The sequence below is a fragment of the Talpa europaea genome, assembly GCF_964194135.1.
Source record: "Talpa europaea genome assembly, chromosome: 4".
NCBI lineage: Eukaryota > Metazoa > Chordata > Mammalia > Eulipotyphla > Talpidae > Talpa > Talpa europaea.
The window spans coordinates 24,652,248-24,669,886 of record NC_140070.1 but is presented as its reverse complement, the minus strand read 5'-3'; the positions used below and the strand labels follow the sequence as shown (position 1 = coordinate 24,669,886).

Genomic DNA, 17,639 nt, shown 5'->3' with positions numbered 1-17,639 from the left:
GTGTCAGCAACAACTTAAAATTGTCTCTGAGTCAATCAGTAACTTAAAAAAATGGCACTGGTAAAACTCCCAGGGTTCAAAAGATCAGCCTCTAAATAGAGTAAAATAACATGCTCCTCAATACATAGACACCATCAAAGAGATATATTAACTGGCCTCCTCCCTGCAACTTCTCAGTACAAATCCTTGAAAATGCAAAAAGATATCCTTGAAGACTCTAAGTTTCTCATCGTGGGGCTCACAATCTAGACAGCTTTCCCAGAGCTATCTAGCAGCTGTACCCCGACTTGAGTCCTCAGTCTAATTCATCAATAAACTCATTTACTTTTTCTGGACTCAATTTATATGTCAGCGTACTAAAAACGAAAAAAAACACAAATTCATTTCATTTCTTGAGAGACCGCTAGAAGGCAGTGCATCGCCTTCTAACTTAAGTTATCTAACTTGTGTCAACCCACGTTTGCTACCCAGGGTGTAAGGGAACGCAAACTCCCGGTTTATTATAAGGAATAAAACCCCAAACCCATTTCCTCACTTGCTAGGCTGAGGGAAAGAAAACGTGCGAGCCTTTTGCTCTCACTCCCTCCAGCACAATGGCCGGAAACTGTGGCCACAGCCAATAGGACTTCACCTGAGCCTCCCTCCGCACATGCGCGGTCGCTGGCCTTTGGCGTCACGGGCCGCCGCCACTTGTGACGCTCAGCCGCCTTTCCTCGCGTCCGGGGCGCCGGAAGCAAAACGGAAGTGGACCTGCACCCGCTTCCGGCCCGGGCGCCATTTCCAGCGGTTGCAGGTTCTCACGGGTTTAAATCGCCCGGGACCATGAGCTATGACTACCATCAGAACTGGAGCCGCGATGGGGCGCCCCGCGGCTCTGGCGGGGGCTATGGAGGGGGTTATGGTGGGAGTCATGGCGGAGGCCGTGGAGGAAACCGAGGCTCCGGCGGCGGAGGTGGTGGTCGCGGCGGCCGGGGCCGACATCCCGGGCACCTGAAAGGCCGCGAAATCGGCTTGTGGTACGCGAAGAAACAGGGGCAGAAGAACAAGGACGCCGAAAGGCAGGAGGTAATACGAGACTCATGATGCAGGGGCCGGAGAGATGAGGCAGGACAAGTTTTCTTTTCCCTACCGCAGCCCCCTATCTTTTTCTTTGCTCGTTTGCTTCGTATCTTGGCTTTATAACTGGTGCATTTGACTTATAAAGTGTAAGTGAAATACACAGGTATTATGCCAAAGTTTCCCGTAGCGCGTGTTGTATCGCTTAAATCAGCCATGTGCATCTGACTTGGAGCAGTCATTACTGTTGGCTGAATGTGCACTGTGCCTGCAAGACGTGAGAGCTGGACAAAATAAATGTTAAATTCAGGTTCCAACTGAAATGAACTTTATTGTGGTGTCGCTGTCATAGTGTTTTTGGTCTCCCCCCCCCCCTTTCCCTTAGAATAATTATGGTCACTTATAAAGTTTTTTGCTAGGTGTACTCGAAAATAGATTTCTACATTGGATACAGGTTTTCGGAGGGAACAAAAGCTGTCAGGAACTATTTTGAATGTAGGCCTTTATTTTTACTATAAAAATAGCCACAAATCTTTTTTTTTTCCCTTTAATTTTTATGTTCAGCTGGAGAAGTTAATGTTAATTAGCAATTCCTCTTTGAGAAGGAAATTAGGATCTTACAAGTGGAAGAAATTTTAAGGGATAATTTGTTTTGGTTTAGTTGCTTCAGATTGGTTATTGTGCTTTGATTTGTATCATAAAAATCTGTAGTGAAGAAAACAGTAAAGTTACCTGAGTGGCCTAGTCTAATTTTTAAAAGTATTATGATGAACTGAAACTTAATAGAAACCTTAAAAGAGATTTTTAGTGACTTCTTAAACAGCTTGCTTCATAGAAGCACACTTAATTACTTGTAGAGAGTAATTAAATTATCTTTTAAGCTGTTTATCAGTAATTCCATTAACTTTTTTTTTAATCCGTGTCATTTTCTTTTTTTTTTTTTTTTTAATTTATTTATTTATTTATTTATTTGCTTGCTTGTTTTGTTTATACATGCACTGGGTACAGTCAGAAGTGCGGGAGAGTGAGAGAATTCACCAGAGCCAGAGCGGGGAGCAGAGCAGGCAGAAGGACCGAAGTACACTGCTGAGGGGAGCAGCGGGCGGCAGGAGAGGTCTGCGCACCATGTGGGACCCTCCTCCGGTGGCCGGGGAGCAGCCGGGGATCGAACCGGCGCCGCCGAGGCCGCGGGCAGCTTCGCAACCCAGCGCTCAACCGCTGTGCCACCGGGGAGGCCCAATCCGTGTCATTTTCATTGAAACTTGGTGTGCTCCGTTTATCTTCACGGCGTTATCACATTTTTCTCTTTAAAAATAGTGACCAGCATATTTCTTTGACAACCCAAGATTAACTTGTTCATTGAGCAAGTTGGTTTTTTAAAAAATCCAGGAAAGCACATCTAAGTCACCTTGAAATTGGAAGGATAATGAATTACTGTAAAGGAATGTGCACAGTAACTTTCTAAGAACTCTTCATCAAATTTAATTTACCTTCTGTTTCATACAAGGTTTTATGCATGTTACTAAGAGAATCTGAAGAAACATTTAAAGAGCTACAGTCTCCTTGGGGAATTTTTGTTTCCCTGTGAAACCACTTAAGCCATGGATCATTATGAATGAAACTCTTGATTACTATCAACTCTCCAAATCTTTGTTTTAGTTAATGTCGCTACCCTTTACTCATTTGCCAAAGCCAAAATGGAATTTGTTTTTGATTCTTCTCTTTCATTTCGCCAAATCTGTCTTCTCTGCCTTTTCAGTATATCTCAAATTCTATCACTAAGGTCCCCAACATTTACTATAGATCTATTATCAGTTATCATAGAAACTATTTTGGTTTTTGTTTGTGGTCCCTTAATTGACCTTCTAGCATACAATCCTGCCCCTATATAGTCAGTCCTTTTTTACAGCTATTCACAGTGATCTTGAGGACCTAATGTATTTGAGGTAGTATCTTAGGTACTGTGCTGTTTAGATACATGTTCTCTGCTATTGTGGTGTGTTAGGGGCTGCAGAGAGAATATGGTGTTAAAGTTTTATTAGAAGGAGAGTATGGGCTGTCTCCTAACTGAGAGTAGAAAGATTCTGAAGGATTTCACAGAGGAAGTAACTCTAAAACTGAAACATGAGATAGCAAAGGGAATTTAGGGATTTGGGATTTGGAGAGGGATTTCAGACTGAGGCAGCAGCCTATACCACACAACCTTGAGATCAGAAAGAATATGAAAAGCAATAGCCTGGATGTGCATTGTGTTGACATAAAGGTAGAGCAGTGGCTGTCAAACTTGTTCATCACTTCCCACAAAAGGAATATATTTTTATTTGCCACCCTGCTGCAGCTCCAATCAATTATACACACACGTATAATTGGAAAAAAAAGTTTCATAAAATAATATTTAATTACCTGTACACTGCTCTGAGGTTTTTGTACCCTTCTCTCTTTTTTAATAATTCTGGTTAAGATCTTTTAATATGTAATTTAGAAATAATTTGAAAAGTCCTGGATTGGAAAAATAAGCAGGGCCTTGAAATTCATTGACTGTCCCTGAGAAATTTAGAAAGCCATTTAAACACTTTACGGGGGAAAAAAATGAAATGGTTGTATTTGTGGTAATATTCACTATGGTAGCAGTGTAGATGATGGACTGAAAAGAGACAATCCTAGGACAGGGAGACTGCTTGTGGTAATTAAGATGAGAAATGAAGACTTGAATTAGAACACTGGCATTATAACAGATGGACAGAAATTTAGAAAGTGATTTAGAAGGTACACTCAACCTGATTTAAAATGGAGGGAAAAAGAAAGCAAGTATTGATGAATTACACCTTTATGACTGTAAGAAGCAGGCTGATGAAGATGATAGATTCAGCTAAGGATACGGTGACTTTGATACTACTACAGGGCATGTAAGCAAGGATTTTCAGGAAGTAACCATATAGATCTGATGCCTAGAGAAATCTAGACTATAAGTGAACATTGGGAAGTTTGTGGGCGCATGGACAGTAATTGGATTATGAAAGTGCATAGAAGACTGGATGCAAGCCTGAATCTTACAGAGCATTGCTTCTCAAACTTGAATGTGTATAGGATTCACCTGACATCATTATTAAAATGGCCAGAACGTCTACTTTTCTAACACTCTCAAATGATGTAGTGCTCTGACCTGCAGGTTACTCAGGCTGTACGTTGGAGAGACAAGTACATTAAAGGGACAGGCTAAGGAAGAGAAATTTGCAAAAGAATCCAGGAAGAAGCAGCCAGAGAATGAAAATGAGGGTGGGTGTTTTGAAATATAGAGGTAGTATTTAAGGGGAAAAAAGGATTTAGAAAAATGAGTAAATAATCGCTAATGACAAGTACTGCATATATGTTAAGACTCAGCAACATTTTGTATTTAAAATCAAGGTTATCATAACCTTGAAGAAAACCCTTTCTATGGAGTGGTAAAAATAAAAACCAGATGGCAGTGGAGTGACTAGTGAGGAAAAGTTAGAGAAATGGAGCATTTTCAAGTAGTTTTACTATGAAGAGGAAGGGGGGAAATGGAGCAATGGCTGATTGGGATGGAAGAATTCAAAGATGATTTTTTGCTTGTTTTTATTCTTTGAAAAATAAAGAGATTTGACTATGTTCATCTTCATATATGGATGGTTAGGAACAATGGAGAGGAAAGATAAATCACAATAGACTAAATTATGTCTCAGTAATAAACAGCCCCCAAATTTTAATGATGTAGAACAACAAAGACTTGTTTTTCTGCTGACATTATTTAACTATTGGAGTTCTGTTGAGAGGTCTCATTTTGAAACGGAGGCTAGGCTCCTTCCATCTAAAAGCATACCTAGTCTCAGTGACAGCAGGGAAGGAATACAGTAAGTCATCCTTGATTCTTAGAGATTCTTATTTCCATTTCTCTGGGCAGTAAGTCATATACCCATGCTGAACTTAGGGGAGTGAAAATGCAGTTCTATATATATGCAAAGGAGTAAACCAGAATATTGGTCAATATATAGTGACTACTAAAGAATGAGAGATTTAAGAAAGATAAATCTCAGTAGGATATAGTACTGAGGAGGTGAAGACAGCTGGTCTACAGAGTTTAGGTGGAGAGGTTAACCATCAGCATGAAAATGGACTCCATCTTAATGGAGTCCTTCCATTTTAATTGGAAGGAAAAGAGCAAAAATGTGCAATCTGATGTAAGTAGCTTTGAGGTTTGGGGGCATGGAGTTGAGGACCTTTTCCTTACAATTTCGTTTTCATTATGAATTAATATATAAAATGTTGAGTATGACCACAAAGATGTTGTTAGTGTGTTAAAGAGGATGGGAAAAGTTTGGAATAATTGTTAATGAGGAACTGATAAGATAGGTTAAAAAAATAAAAACAACACACAAACAACATTGAGGGTCTCCCCTGCCAGGAATTTATAACTAGAAGCAGAAAGAATACTTGAGGATAGCCAAAAGGGGAGAAATGATCAAAACTAAATGCTGTAAAGTAATAACATCCATGAAGCATAAGATGTGTCTGAGATTCTCCAGGCAGGTGGTGAGGTAAAGTGAAGAGTGAAGGAAGGTGATAAGGGAGGCAATCTCCAAAGAAGGCAGGGTTCAGGTTTGGCATTTTGGCCAGTTCTCCACTTGAGCCTCATTGTGGGAGAACCTCATTTTAAATATGAGGTTAAAATTTTATAGATATTGTAAATTGTGTTTTTATTAAAAAGTATAAAATTATGTTTTCAGGGGCTGTTTCATTTTTCAATCATCCCGCCTTTTTGTGGATATCTAAAATCCATATAACAAGGTGAGGAGAACCTTTGTTCTGCTAGTAGAGGTAAAAACTTCAAAACATAAAGTTCTGGTTGATTGAAGAAATGCTTTAATGTGAATGAGTTTCAGTTGGAAATAAATCATTGTACAGGTAAAAGTTACTCGGTCTTGTTTTTACCATTTTGAAATGTGAATAAGAGAAACAGTGGTTTTGAACCCTTGGGTTGGTTGGAAAGGATGCAAAAATTAAGAAAGCTTTACTTGAGAATGACTATTTATCCTTTCCAGAGGCATTTTTAATCAAAGTATAAATTTCTAACTCCTAAGAAAAAGCCTAATAGTTGATTTCTAGGGAGGCAGAAAGAGCAGTAAATGTTAATGCTTGCTAGGACATTACACAATTTAAAGCATAGGGCAAACATGTTTTAGTAATGATCCCTGGGTCTGGTTCCACAAGACTGCTCTAGGGTTCCTTCATTCAGTAGGAGGAATAACAGAACTCTGAACACTATGGTGTACTCACAATGACAGTTTTTTATAGTCAATTATTACAGGTTAAAATCAGCAAAGTAAAATGTGCATAGGGCAGAGTCCAGGAAATCCAGGTTGAAGAGTCCCAGTTCTAGTGAGAGGATATATTATATAGAAAAGACTCATTAGTGTAATATATAAGCATAAGCCATTTTTAAAAGATTCTTTGTAGTATGGTTTAAAAAAAAAAAAAACAGAATTTGGGGCTTTAGTGACTGTTTTAAAACAGATTTTGTGGGCCTCCCTGGTTGCGCAGGAGGTTGAGCTCAACGCTGTGAAGCTATCCACAGCCTCTGCGTGCAGGTTTGATCCCGGCCAGCCAGCGAAATACCCACATGGTGCGGCAGACCTCTCCTGTTGTGCCCACTGCTCCCCTCAGCAGTGTATTTCAGTCATTTTGCCTGTTGTGTTCCACACCATGTCTCTGTTGAATCCTCTCACCCTCCTGCACATCTGGCCTGTACCCTGGTTCTTGTATAAATAAATAAATAAATAAATCCTTTAAAAAAAAAAAAAAGATTTTGCTGCAGCTCCTATCAAAGTTTTGCTCTATTGTGCTTTTGAATTATATTAGAATAATGAAACTCTTGAATAAAAAGAAAAACAGCTTAACACAGAAGTGTCACATATACTCATTATAAAAGATAGATTCAACCGTTCATCCATTCATTTGACAGACTTTTCTGTCTATTATGTATAAGAAATATATCTGGAAGAAATACTGCAAAAAATGCAGAATGTGAATAGTAGATAAGCTTTTTTAAAAATAATAATAATAATGAAAATGAGATCCTCCTGTATTTTTTCTGCTCCTGTATTTTTTCATTTAATACTTTGGCTGTCTTTCCTGCCTGCATACTTGAAGAAAAAAAAATCTGCCAACTCCATTTATAATTTAGTAAATAATTATTAATTATAATTCAACTTATTTTAATTTGCATTTATAAAATAAACTTTTTTTCCAAGTTCGTGTTCATTGTTAACTCCTCTGATAACCTATTTTCTTTTAATGCTTTCAAATTTTGTGAGGCAACTGTGTCATTTACCACATGTGATCACAATCTTCATAAATGCTGATAAATTGTATTTATGTACTCTGAACTCAGACCTTCTAACTTTTAAACTTACTCCTCCTTTAAGTGTGAGAACTTAAAAATTACATTGCAACCAAAATAATGCTTCCAAAATTTAATTGATTTTTCTTTTTTTTGAACTGATCTTAGGGTTTTTTAATAGTTTATGGGCATCTTTGAAAAGTTAAGATGAGAAAATTTCATAATGAATAGTCTGAGGGCAGGAGGTAAGGAAAATAAAGATGGAGTAAGACATAAATATGTTCCCTATTACAGTCATCTTAGAGTTAATTTTATAATATAATAGAAAAAAGGTATAGAAGACTATATGTAAAAAATGTTAACATTAATTGGGTCTAGGAAATAGAATTGACCTAGTAGACAAGTATGGGATTAATTTAACTTTCTTTTATGTTTGTCTATTGAATATATATTACTTTGCCTGTTTTTAAAAAATATTGGATAACTTAGCACATATGTTGATAAGGATGCTTTTTCCTTTGCACAAATAGAGAGCTGTAGTACACATGGATGAACGCCGAGAAGAGCAGATTGTGCAGCTACTCCATTCTGTCCAGGCTAAGAATGATAAAGATTCAGAGGCACAGATATCCTGGTTTGCTCCTGAAGATCATGGGTAAAACAAAAGTATTATTTTAAAAAATGAGCAAAGTGGTGACACTTCTTTCATAGCATTGGCTAGGGGAAAAAAAAAATAATGAAAGTGGCATCTTTAGACTCCTGAATAAGTGATTTAATCTTAAAGTTTTGTGTATGTGGATTGAGTAGATAAAATGAAAAGTAAGGGGAAAAAAATTAGGTGGTATATTCATTTCCACAGGAAAGCAAAATGGTAGGATATGAGATTCATTAAGTTATTATTTATTCTTCCTACCATTATTGTTGTATTTCAGAAATTATGTGGAGAAGTTCCACAGGAAATTAAATTGCTATTACTGTAGGAGAATCATAGGAGCTATATCATTTAGAAAAAAAAAGTGGGAGTTTTTCTGGTACTGTGTAATGTAGCTTCCCATTTATGGGTAAAAAAGAAAGAAAATGAAGTAAAATTAAACAAGGCTTAGAAAATCAAAAAAAGAAAAACACTGTTAAGCCATTGCAGTGGAGGAATGACTATTTTGTGGATTTTTGTTGTTGTTTAATAAGGGATAACTGGCAATATTTATTTAGAGGGAGGAAAAACATGACTTCATTATAAGAATGTAGGTATTTTCAAAATTGCTCTCCTATGAAAAAATAAAAGTTTTTGATTTTGGTAATTTTGAAATATCATAAAATTTTGTCCTAGAGTCTAGGACAAACTTTTATCCTAGAGTCCTAGTGGCTCTTCATTTTATGTTTTCTCATTTTTTCATCTTGTCAAAATAGGTATGGTACGGAAGCTCCGGCTGAGAAAAAACCAAACTCAGAGAAGAAACTTGAGGACCATGAAAAAAAATTGATAAATCAAGAAAAAAGGACATTTAGAATCAGGGACAAATACATTGACCGAGATTCAGAGTATCTGTTACAAGAAAATGAACCAGATGTAACCTTAGACCAGCAATTATTGGAAGATTTACAGAAGAAGAAAACTGACCATCGGTATATTGAAATGCAGGTAATGAAAAGCAAGATGTAGGAAAAATTTTACTAGTTATCTTTTCCCACACTTCATAAAAATATATTTAAACTTATGTTTAGAGGTAGCACATGGTTTAAGTCATTGTTTCCTCAGCAGATCATCATCTGTGGGAAATTCCCCCCCCCCCCATCATCCTAGAGAAAAGCAGTGGTAATAGAATCACATATCACCTATAGTAGTCCATCTCATCTATAGCAGTTTCTATAATGAGGGGAAGAAATATTTGGAAAATAGTGGTACAAATGAAAAAAATCACTCTTAAGGTTTAATTTTTTAAAACAATTTAGTGAGATATTATGAGATGTGGTTAGAATTATAGTTTTCCCCCAGTCATTTAATATAACTCTTTTATAAATAATGAAATTAATTCATCCAAAAGTTATATGATGTGTTTATTGTCAGCAGCTTTTTTTTTTTTAAGATTTTATTTATTTTTGTTTAGAAGAAATGGGGTGTGAGCTAGAGGTGTGTCTGGTGAGAAGATTCACCAGAGACAGAGTAGGTAATGGAACAAGTGAATTTACTGAAATACACTGCTTAGGGGAGTAGTGGGTGAGAAAGGAGAGGTCTGCTGCACCATGTGGGTTAGCTCCCTGGCTGGGGATTGAACTCAGGCCTAGTGAGTTCTTACCCCTAGGCCACCAGGGAGGCCCATGAAGAATTTTTTGTTATTTTGTGTACCTAGTTCCTTAAAAGCTATAGTATGGTTTCTTCAGTGTGTCATTTGTATATAGTGTGAGTATGAGATTCCATGAAAGTTTTCAAAATTAGAATTTACTCCATAAATAAAAAATATAGAAAATAGTTTGTCCCTCGTTACTGTTCCAGTTGTAACTCATCAAAAACCTGTTGCTTCTGTGTGTCAGAAACTCCCATTTGCTATATATGTAAAGGTTTCTCATTCAGATTTTGTGGCAACCCAGTGAGATGAAACCTTTGAGGGACCCAACCTCTGATTTTGATTTAATTAAAAATCGCAGTTACTAAGTGACAGTGCTAGATTTCCTGACACCAAATGTTTACTGTTTTAAGCTTTCCTTTATACCCAAAGGTAATAAGCGCCTAGAAATAATCTTTGAATCTGCTCTGATACCTATTGAATTACTAAGTGATGGATCAATGGGTGAGAAAAAGGGTATGTTGTGGAAATCAAATCTAAGATGAGTGTATAAAACTGGAATAGAGGAAATGGTAAAGGTAACTTAAGCATTGTTAAGACATAATTTAATAAATTTCATTTTACTATCAATAAAAGTGTCTGTTTTGGGTGAAATATTTTATCTTTCCAATTTTCAAAAGTAAAAGGATTGCTAACTTCATATTTTATATAAAATTTTGAATCTTGCTATTTCATATAAGCTGTGAGGTCTGTATTATAGCATATTTATGATATTACCATGATGATAATTTGATTACATTTCTTTGCTAATGTGAAATTTTTTTAAATTTCAGCACTTCAGGGAAAAGCTGCCTTCATATGGAATGCAAAAGGTAAAATGAATATCACTTGATTGATTTGCAAAATAGTTAGGCATACTTCTTTTCTAAATTATATCAGGAAGATAAAAATTAATGAACCTTCCCCTAAAGGTTATTATTGGAAGTTCATTGAATTGTTGAAGGACAAAAAGTAGTCATGAGACAGTTTTTCTAAAGTTTTCTCATACATTTTCTCATTTGTATTTCTAATCAATATCTTTAGGAAATACAGTACTTTAATTTACTGTGCTTTACCACACAACCACCCTGGATAGATTTATATAGTTTCCCATCCTTCTCAGATCTCTGAACCTTTTTCAATTTTCCTTTGCTTTCCATAGCACTCACTACCGCTTGCTATCTTTGTATCTCCCCCTCCTAGTCCAGTGTATGTTCTTGAGGACAGAATCTGTTTTGTTCATTATGCATATCTTGAGTTAACCTTTTCTGACTTTCTATAGATCATCAGTAAATTGTTGAATGAATGAATGTCATTCTACTTCTCAGTATTTACCAGCTGTAGATTTTAATCTTCAAACTTGAAAGTTGTTCTGATATACATAGTATGTTAGATGATAAATACCTAAAATAGATCAGTTTTCAGCTTAGTTTGTAGATAAAAATAACCCATACCATCCTTTTGAAGTGGTAAGGTGGTAGGATGGTTTTGTTAATAAAGTGACTACTGCTATTAAAAATAGTTCTTATTGAAAATTAGTGTTTATCTAAAACTTCTAAGAAAGTAGATTTTCCAGATAGGTAGAATTGGCTGCTGTCAACATGTGATCTTATTTACTTATTTTCCCCTTTGAAATAGGAATTGGTTAATATGATTGATAACCATCAGGTAACAGTAATAAGTGGTGAAACTGGTTGTGGAAAAACCACTCAAGTTACTCAGTTCATTTTGGATAACTACATTGAAAGAGGGAAAGGATCTACATGCCGGATAGTTTGTACTCAGCCGAGAAGAATTAGTGCCATTTCAGTAAGTAGAAATTACTAGTTGTGAATGTTTGCTAGAAATTACTAGTTGTGCATGTTTGTAGTGATTCTTTGATTTTGGCTATGCTGGTATGAAAGCAAATAATTGTTGGACAACAATATTTGGTAACAAAGACTAAAAAAGTTTAAGTGACCTCTGTCTTACTGAGAGTAGATGTTAATAAATTCAAGATAAATGATAAACCTATGCAAATTTCAAAATAGAACTAAAAGTGAAAAGCTGATAAATTTTTATAGAAGTCATTAAAAAGTTCAAATAATCGCCATCATTAGATGATTTAAATTTTACTTGATTTATTCAATAGTGTTTTCAGGTCCTTTTTTTTTTTCAGTACATAACACATTGAATAGTGGCGTAAATCAGGAAGCTTTGCATATTTTAAGATGCATTTCTACGTTTTGAGTGCATTTATTTAATAAGGAAATTTATCATGAAAAGACAAGACTTTCAGGTTTATCATTTAACAGTTAATGTACGGATGTTATAAATAACTTATTTAGATGACTTAGATATATATGTTATATAATTTTTAAAGATGTTTCTTGTAACAGTCAATGTATGTAATACATTTATTTTCATGTTACATAATTCTATATGTGAATTTAAATTACATTTAGCAATATTTTGGTTTTGTGATGATGCTGTTTATTACATACTGTATTAGTACAGATTCTATAGTCAAAAACTGCTTTAATTATGATACTGATTTCTAAAACATAAAAGTGGGGCAGCAGTCTCTTGGTGAGGTAACCATATTCCTGGAAATTGTGTAAGAAATGGAGAAAACCTGCTGTCATTATACTATGATGATATAATTAGATATAAATTAGGTTAAAAAATCCAATCTTATTTTCACTAACACATGATAGGTACTGTACTGACAGCAGGATCAAATGCTCACTAGATTGTTTTTCACTCATTTTTCCAAGACCTTCTGGATCTTTATCTACTTTACTGTTTTTTTTAAGTCGTATAAAGTAAACTAATGGTCTGAGTCAGTGCATACTGAATTGGAGAATTTTATTTCTGAAGTATTATTTCTTAAAAATTAATGTGTGTTTTTTTCTATCCCCATAAATCACTGTTCTGTCACAAGATGATTACTAATCAGTTTTGAATTATAACTTTCATCGTCAGAGCTTATCTTTGGCAGTCATAACTTTCAGAACACAACCAAGAGCTAGGAGTTAAGCAGCATAAGCTACCAGAAAGAAACAAAATATGTGTTTACCCAAATTTTATAAAACAGATACACAAGTTTTACAAGTTTAGAAATTACTTAACAATTCTGGAAAAGCAAAAATAAATGAGAAGATGCTAGAAAAAGCACTTTAAAAAATAATGACAGAATTTGTCCTGGAAGAATTTTATACAAAGAAATCAAAGGAAACCTAAGAAGCAAGTCATATGCAGCTCTTAAGACACAAAGTTTTAGATAGATAGCTCAGATTTTAATGTCACTCTCTCTTTTTTTTATATCTCTTGAAAATCTGATGAACAGTTTTTCAATAATCCCTGATTTTCATGAGCATTCAGGATGTTTGTTCTAAGAGAATATATTTTCTTTGTAACTATTTTTTCCTAATCAAAGGTTGCAGAGAGAGTAGCTGCTGAAAGGGCGGAATCTTGTGGCAATGGGAATAGCACCGGATACCAAATACGCCTCCAAAGGTAAAAAAAAAAAAAGTTCATTTCCTGTTCACAGGTAGATTTTAGTGAAATTTTTAAACTGCAGATTTAAAAGAAAGAATTTTTTTCATTTATATTGTTACTAGAATTAACATATAACTGTACTTCACAAGCTCGCAACACAAAAATGCACTTTTAACCCCAATTCAGATTTGAATTAACTTTTATATTTTGGAATGATTACAAAAATAACTTCTTTCCCTGGATATACATTAGTAAGCCATCATTCCTGTGAAGGGAGTTGGTATCTTATGCCTTAGTTGCTTTACTCCTCTATCCCACTCGACTTTATTTCTTAGTCCTTTTCTGGATCTTTGGATTCCATTTACCTTTTTAAATGAACAGATTTTGTTATCACTGAACAAATGTAGGACCCCAAGTTATTCAGTGGTTTTTCCAGATGTTACTGTTTATACCTTTAAAAAGAAATGAACATTGTGTCATGACAATGAAAATAATGAACTTGACTATAGTAACTCCCATTCTGTTATGAAAGGGATTCCTAAAAAATTAAGTGTGAAGATTTTCATTAAAACTGAAACCATTTTTTGAATTAAGATTTTCTTTTAAACTTTTATGGTATTAGTTAAAAATAAAACAAAGAGTTGTTAACTAATGTCTTTCATTCACAGTCGGTTGCCAAGGAAACAGGGTTCAATCTTATATTGTACCACAGGAATAATCCTTCAGTGGCTTCAGTCAGACCCGTGAGTATGTTTCCATTTAGAATATTTAATTAAATATTACAAAAGGTCTAAACTGGTTGTGTTTTGAATTTTACTGACATAAAATGCTTCTGTTTAAATTTTTTATTGAATTATACTTCATGCTTCTGCTTTAGGCATTTATCTAGTGTTAGTCATATTGTGCTTGATGAAATCCATGAGAGAAATCTACAGTCAGATGTTTTAATGACTGTAATTAAAGATCTGCTCAATTCCCGACCTGACTTGAAAGTAATATTGATGAGTGCAACCTTGAATGCTGAGAAATTTTCAGAATATTTTGGTGAGTAAAATTTGATACTTCTTTAGAAAGTTGTCACAAAGCCATTGAATTTATAATTAAGTTTTTTAAACTTATATACTGTTAGATGCAGAGTAGTCAAAATGAGTCTTTAGCATTTTGTTTTATTTTAATGTTCTACTCTCTAGCCTTTCGGATTAAATAATTGGGCCTATTCTTAGATGGTGGCATTGTCTCTACTCTTGTAGTGAAGAAATGTAGCTTCTTTGTGTCACCCCAAATAATTAAGGTGACTTAATGAAGTCAAACCACAGAGTTAAATAATTTCATACTTTTTTGTGATTTTTTTTTTTTTTTATGCACTATCACAAGATAGGGTGGTGGTTTGCTAATAATAAACATAGGAACAATAGCTAATGGAACCTCTTCTGTGTGCCAGTGGCATATCTGGTTCATTAATCCTCGATACCTTATGAAGTAGGTGCTGTTATTCCCATTTTTATAAATGAGAAAATAACTGCAGAACCATGAAGTAGTTTACGCAATGTTGCATAATAAACAAGGTGGCGAGGATTTGAAACTGAATCACATTAGCTGTGAAATACTTTTTTTTTTTTTTTAAGTTATTCTTTGTCTCCATATAGTTGTGTGGTGAAGGAAGAAAAATGGAAGAGTTAAAATGGAATACAGCTATATTTAAGTGTTCTTTGGCCTCCTCATGGTGTAGGGGTTAAGTCTCAGTGCTATCACTACTATACCCTGAGTTCAATCCCTTGCCAGGGAGCTAACCCACTAATGGCGCAACAGACTTCTCCTGTCTTGCCCACGGCTCCCCTTAGCAGTGTATTTCAGTAAATCCACCTGCTCTGCTCCAACCCTGTCTCTGGTGAATCCTTTCATGCCCTGCACCTCTGGCTTATACCCCAGTTCTTCTATGCATAAATAAAGTGTTCTTTTATTTAGTCCAGCTGACCCTTAAAGCTTAGATCTATTGTCTTTTTTTTTTTTTTTTTTTTTTGGCGGGGGGCTGCGGAGGATGAGATATCTAGAACTAACATTGAGTGACTTGATCAAATAATATATGTCAGAGGCAGAGCTGTGATACCAGTTCAGATTTTGACCTCTGATGTAGTGTTCTTTTTTCCCAGCTTACTGCTTGTTTTACTTGGTCAAAATTCGAATAGCATTTAAATTACAGTGCTAAGTAGTATTAAGAAACTTTTCAAAATAGTACAAAAAGATTTCTAAGTAGTAAACTTTCAATCCAATTTAAAGTGCTGTATTCTTTGATATTCTAGGTTACTTTGTAAAACTGAGATGTGTTTAGTTTGGTAGCAATAAAATGGTATGTATGAAGTCCAGCTACTGCTTATTTTTAAATTCGATAAGGAAATACAAGGTAGAACCATAAAAATTTTAGTACTAATTTGTGAAGTCAAGTAGTAGTAATTTACAGTCTGTTGACTTTTGTTGATATTTACAGTTTAGATATTTAAGTCTGTTGACTTATTAAACACTGAGTCCAGATTTATGTCTTGTTTACCATAAATAGGTAACTGTCCAATGATTCATATACCTGGTTTTACTTTTCCTGTTGTGGAATATCTTTTGGAAGATATAATTGAAAAAATAAGGTAAGTAAAACTGGGAAATGAACTAAACTAAAAAGTATATGTCATCTGTCAAACATGTGGGTCTCATTAACAACTTCCTTTTTAAGACATTTTTTATAAATCAGGAATTCCTAAACTTGCTTTCACATTAAAATCACTTGGAGCCTTTTAAAATCGATTTTTCCCCTTTACACTTCTTAACTAAATACATTACAAAGTCTGGATGGAAGCCAGAAATCAATAGTTTTTAAAGATTCCTAGACAGCAAAATTTGGGGACCTTTGTCTTTAGTACTTGAATTTCACTTCTGATCATCCTACATGGTTTCCATTTTCTTGTCCATTGTAAATATGAATTCCCTCTTGAGTTGTTATCCTCTCCTCGGTCTTTAATAGCTTCACTCTGAAATCTTTATGACTATAGTTCTGTATATCACAACTCTTAGACTTACAGCATCAGAACTTAAGCTTCTCCTAAATCTAAGCATGTTCTCCTATCGTATAGTATTCCAGTACCAGAGATACCTTGAACTTCGTATTTTTCAAACCAAAATCATGAACTTACATTTGATCCCCATTATGTTTCCATCAAAATATTAAAGCAAAACTGTGTCTTGCCCCAACAGCCTTATAATGGATACTGGTGGAATCTTCACCCAGTTACCTAAGCTAGAAAGCAAAATAATTCATTAACAACTTCTTTTAAGACATTTTTCATAAATCAGGAATTCCTAAACTTGCTTTCACATTAAAATCACTTGGAACCTTTTAAAATCGATTTTCCCCCTTTACACTTCTTAACTAAATACATTACAAAGTCTGGGTGGAAGCCAGAAATCAATAGTTTTTAAAGATTTAAAAACTTACCACATTACTCTCGTCACAGTGTAGTCCCCCATCCTCAACCACAGTATTTTTTTACATGCTGTCTCTTCATTTTAGACTTATCTTGCCACTTTCTCCATCTTTTCATCTATAAAATGTTCATAATTTAAGAACAAACCCCAGTTCATTGCCTGTTAGCCTTCTTGAATACCTCTCACAGCATGAGTTATTTTCTTGTCTGGACTCCATAGTACTTTTATTTAAATCAACATTTAGCTTATTGACATTTAATGTATTTCTTTTTATTTGCTGCTTGCATTCGATTTCAGATTTTTCAAAGTCAAGGATTTTGTCCTATTCATCTTTGTAACGAGCGCATAGCACAGTGCCTGGCCTGTAGTAAACATCTGAATCTCTACAGGGGCAGATGTGGACACACTTGTGATGAAAGTTTTCAGTACTCCACAAATTATTTGTTAAATAGAAAATCAGGACATGATAGTGGAAAGTGAGAACAAGAATCATAGAGTATGTATTTCATGGAGAAAAGTCAGCTGAATTTTGAGTGGACATTTATTTAACATATGTTTATTAAAGTTCATTCCTTGCACTGTACACTAGGGTCTGAACATAAATTAAGAAAAACATGGTGTGTGTCCTCAGAATTTGCCCTATACAGACGGAAGCATTGATACGAAGTAAGATATAGCTATTCTGGGGGAGTGTATTGGGAAGAAGATTCAACTAGGCGAGTCAGTGAAATAGTGAAATCGGTGGGGAGAGGGGGATGTCTATGTCAGAGGATAGAACAGGCTAAAAATGAGAGAGACTGTGTTTCTCTTTCATGCTTTGCTTTTGCTATTAGTGCACTGGCTCCTCAGTTCTACTTTCTACCATTAATTCCATTTCTTACTATGACACATTTACCGGTAGTTTTCAAAGAGAATGAAAGGCAACAGCTTGATAGTAATGAAAGCAAAAATTT

At 35.0% G+C, this 17,639-nt stretch overlaps 1 protein-coding gene across 2 annotated transcripts in view; it reads left to right on the top strand.

Moving 5' to 3' along the window:
- Positions 1–822: 822 nt before the first annotated feature.
- The window catches only part of DHX36 (DEAH-box helicase 36), a gene marked incomplete at both ends in the record, with an annotated part of 36,788 nt that continues 19,971 nt past the window's right edge, over positions 823–17,639 (top strand). For both annotated transcript variants that reach the window (XM_084231980.1, XM_084231979.1), the window contains 9 exons: positions 823–1,065; positions 7,945–8,069; positions 8,822–9,053; positions 10,530–10,568; positions 11,374–11,544; positions 13,154–13,233; positions 13,884–13,958; positions 14,093–14,259; positions 15,770–15,851. In XM_084231980.1, the coding sequence (XP_084088106.1) occupies positions 823–1,065; positions 7,945–8,069; positions 8,822–9,053; positions 10,530–10,568; positions 11,374–11,544; positions 13,154–13,233; positions 13,884–13,958; positions 14,093–14,259; positions 15,770–15,851 (1,214 nt within the window). The remainder of the gene's footprint in view (positions 1,066–7,944; positions 8,070–8,821; positions 9,054–10,529; positions 10,569–11,373; positions 11,545–13,153; positions 13,234–13,883; positions 13,959–14,092; positions 14,260–15,769; positions 15,852–17,639) is intronic.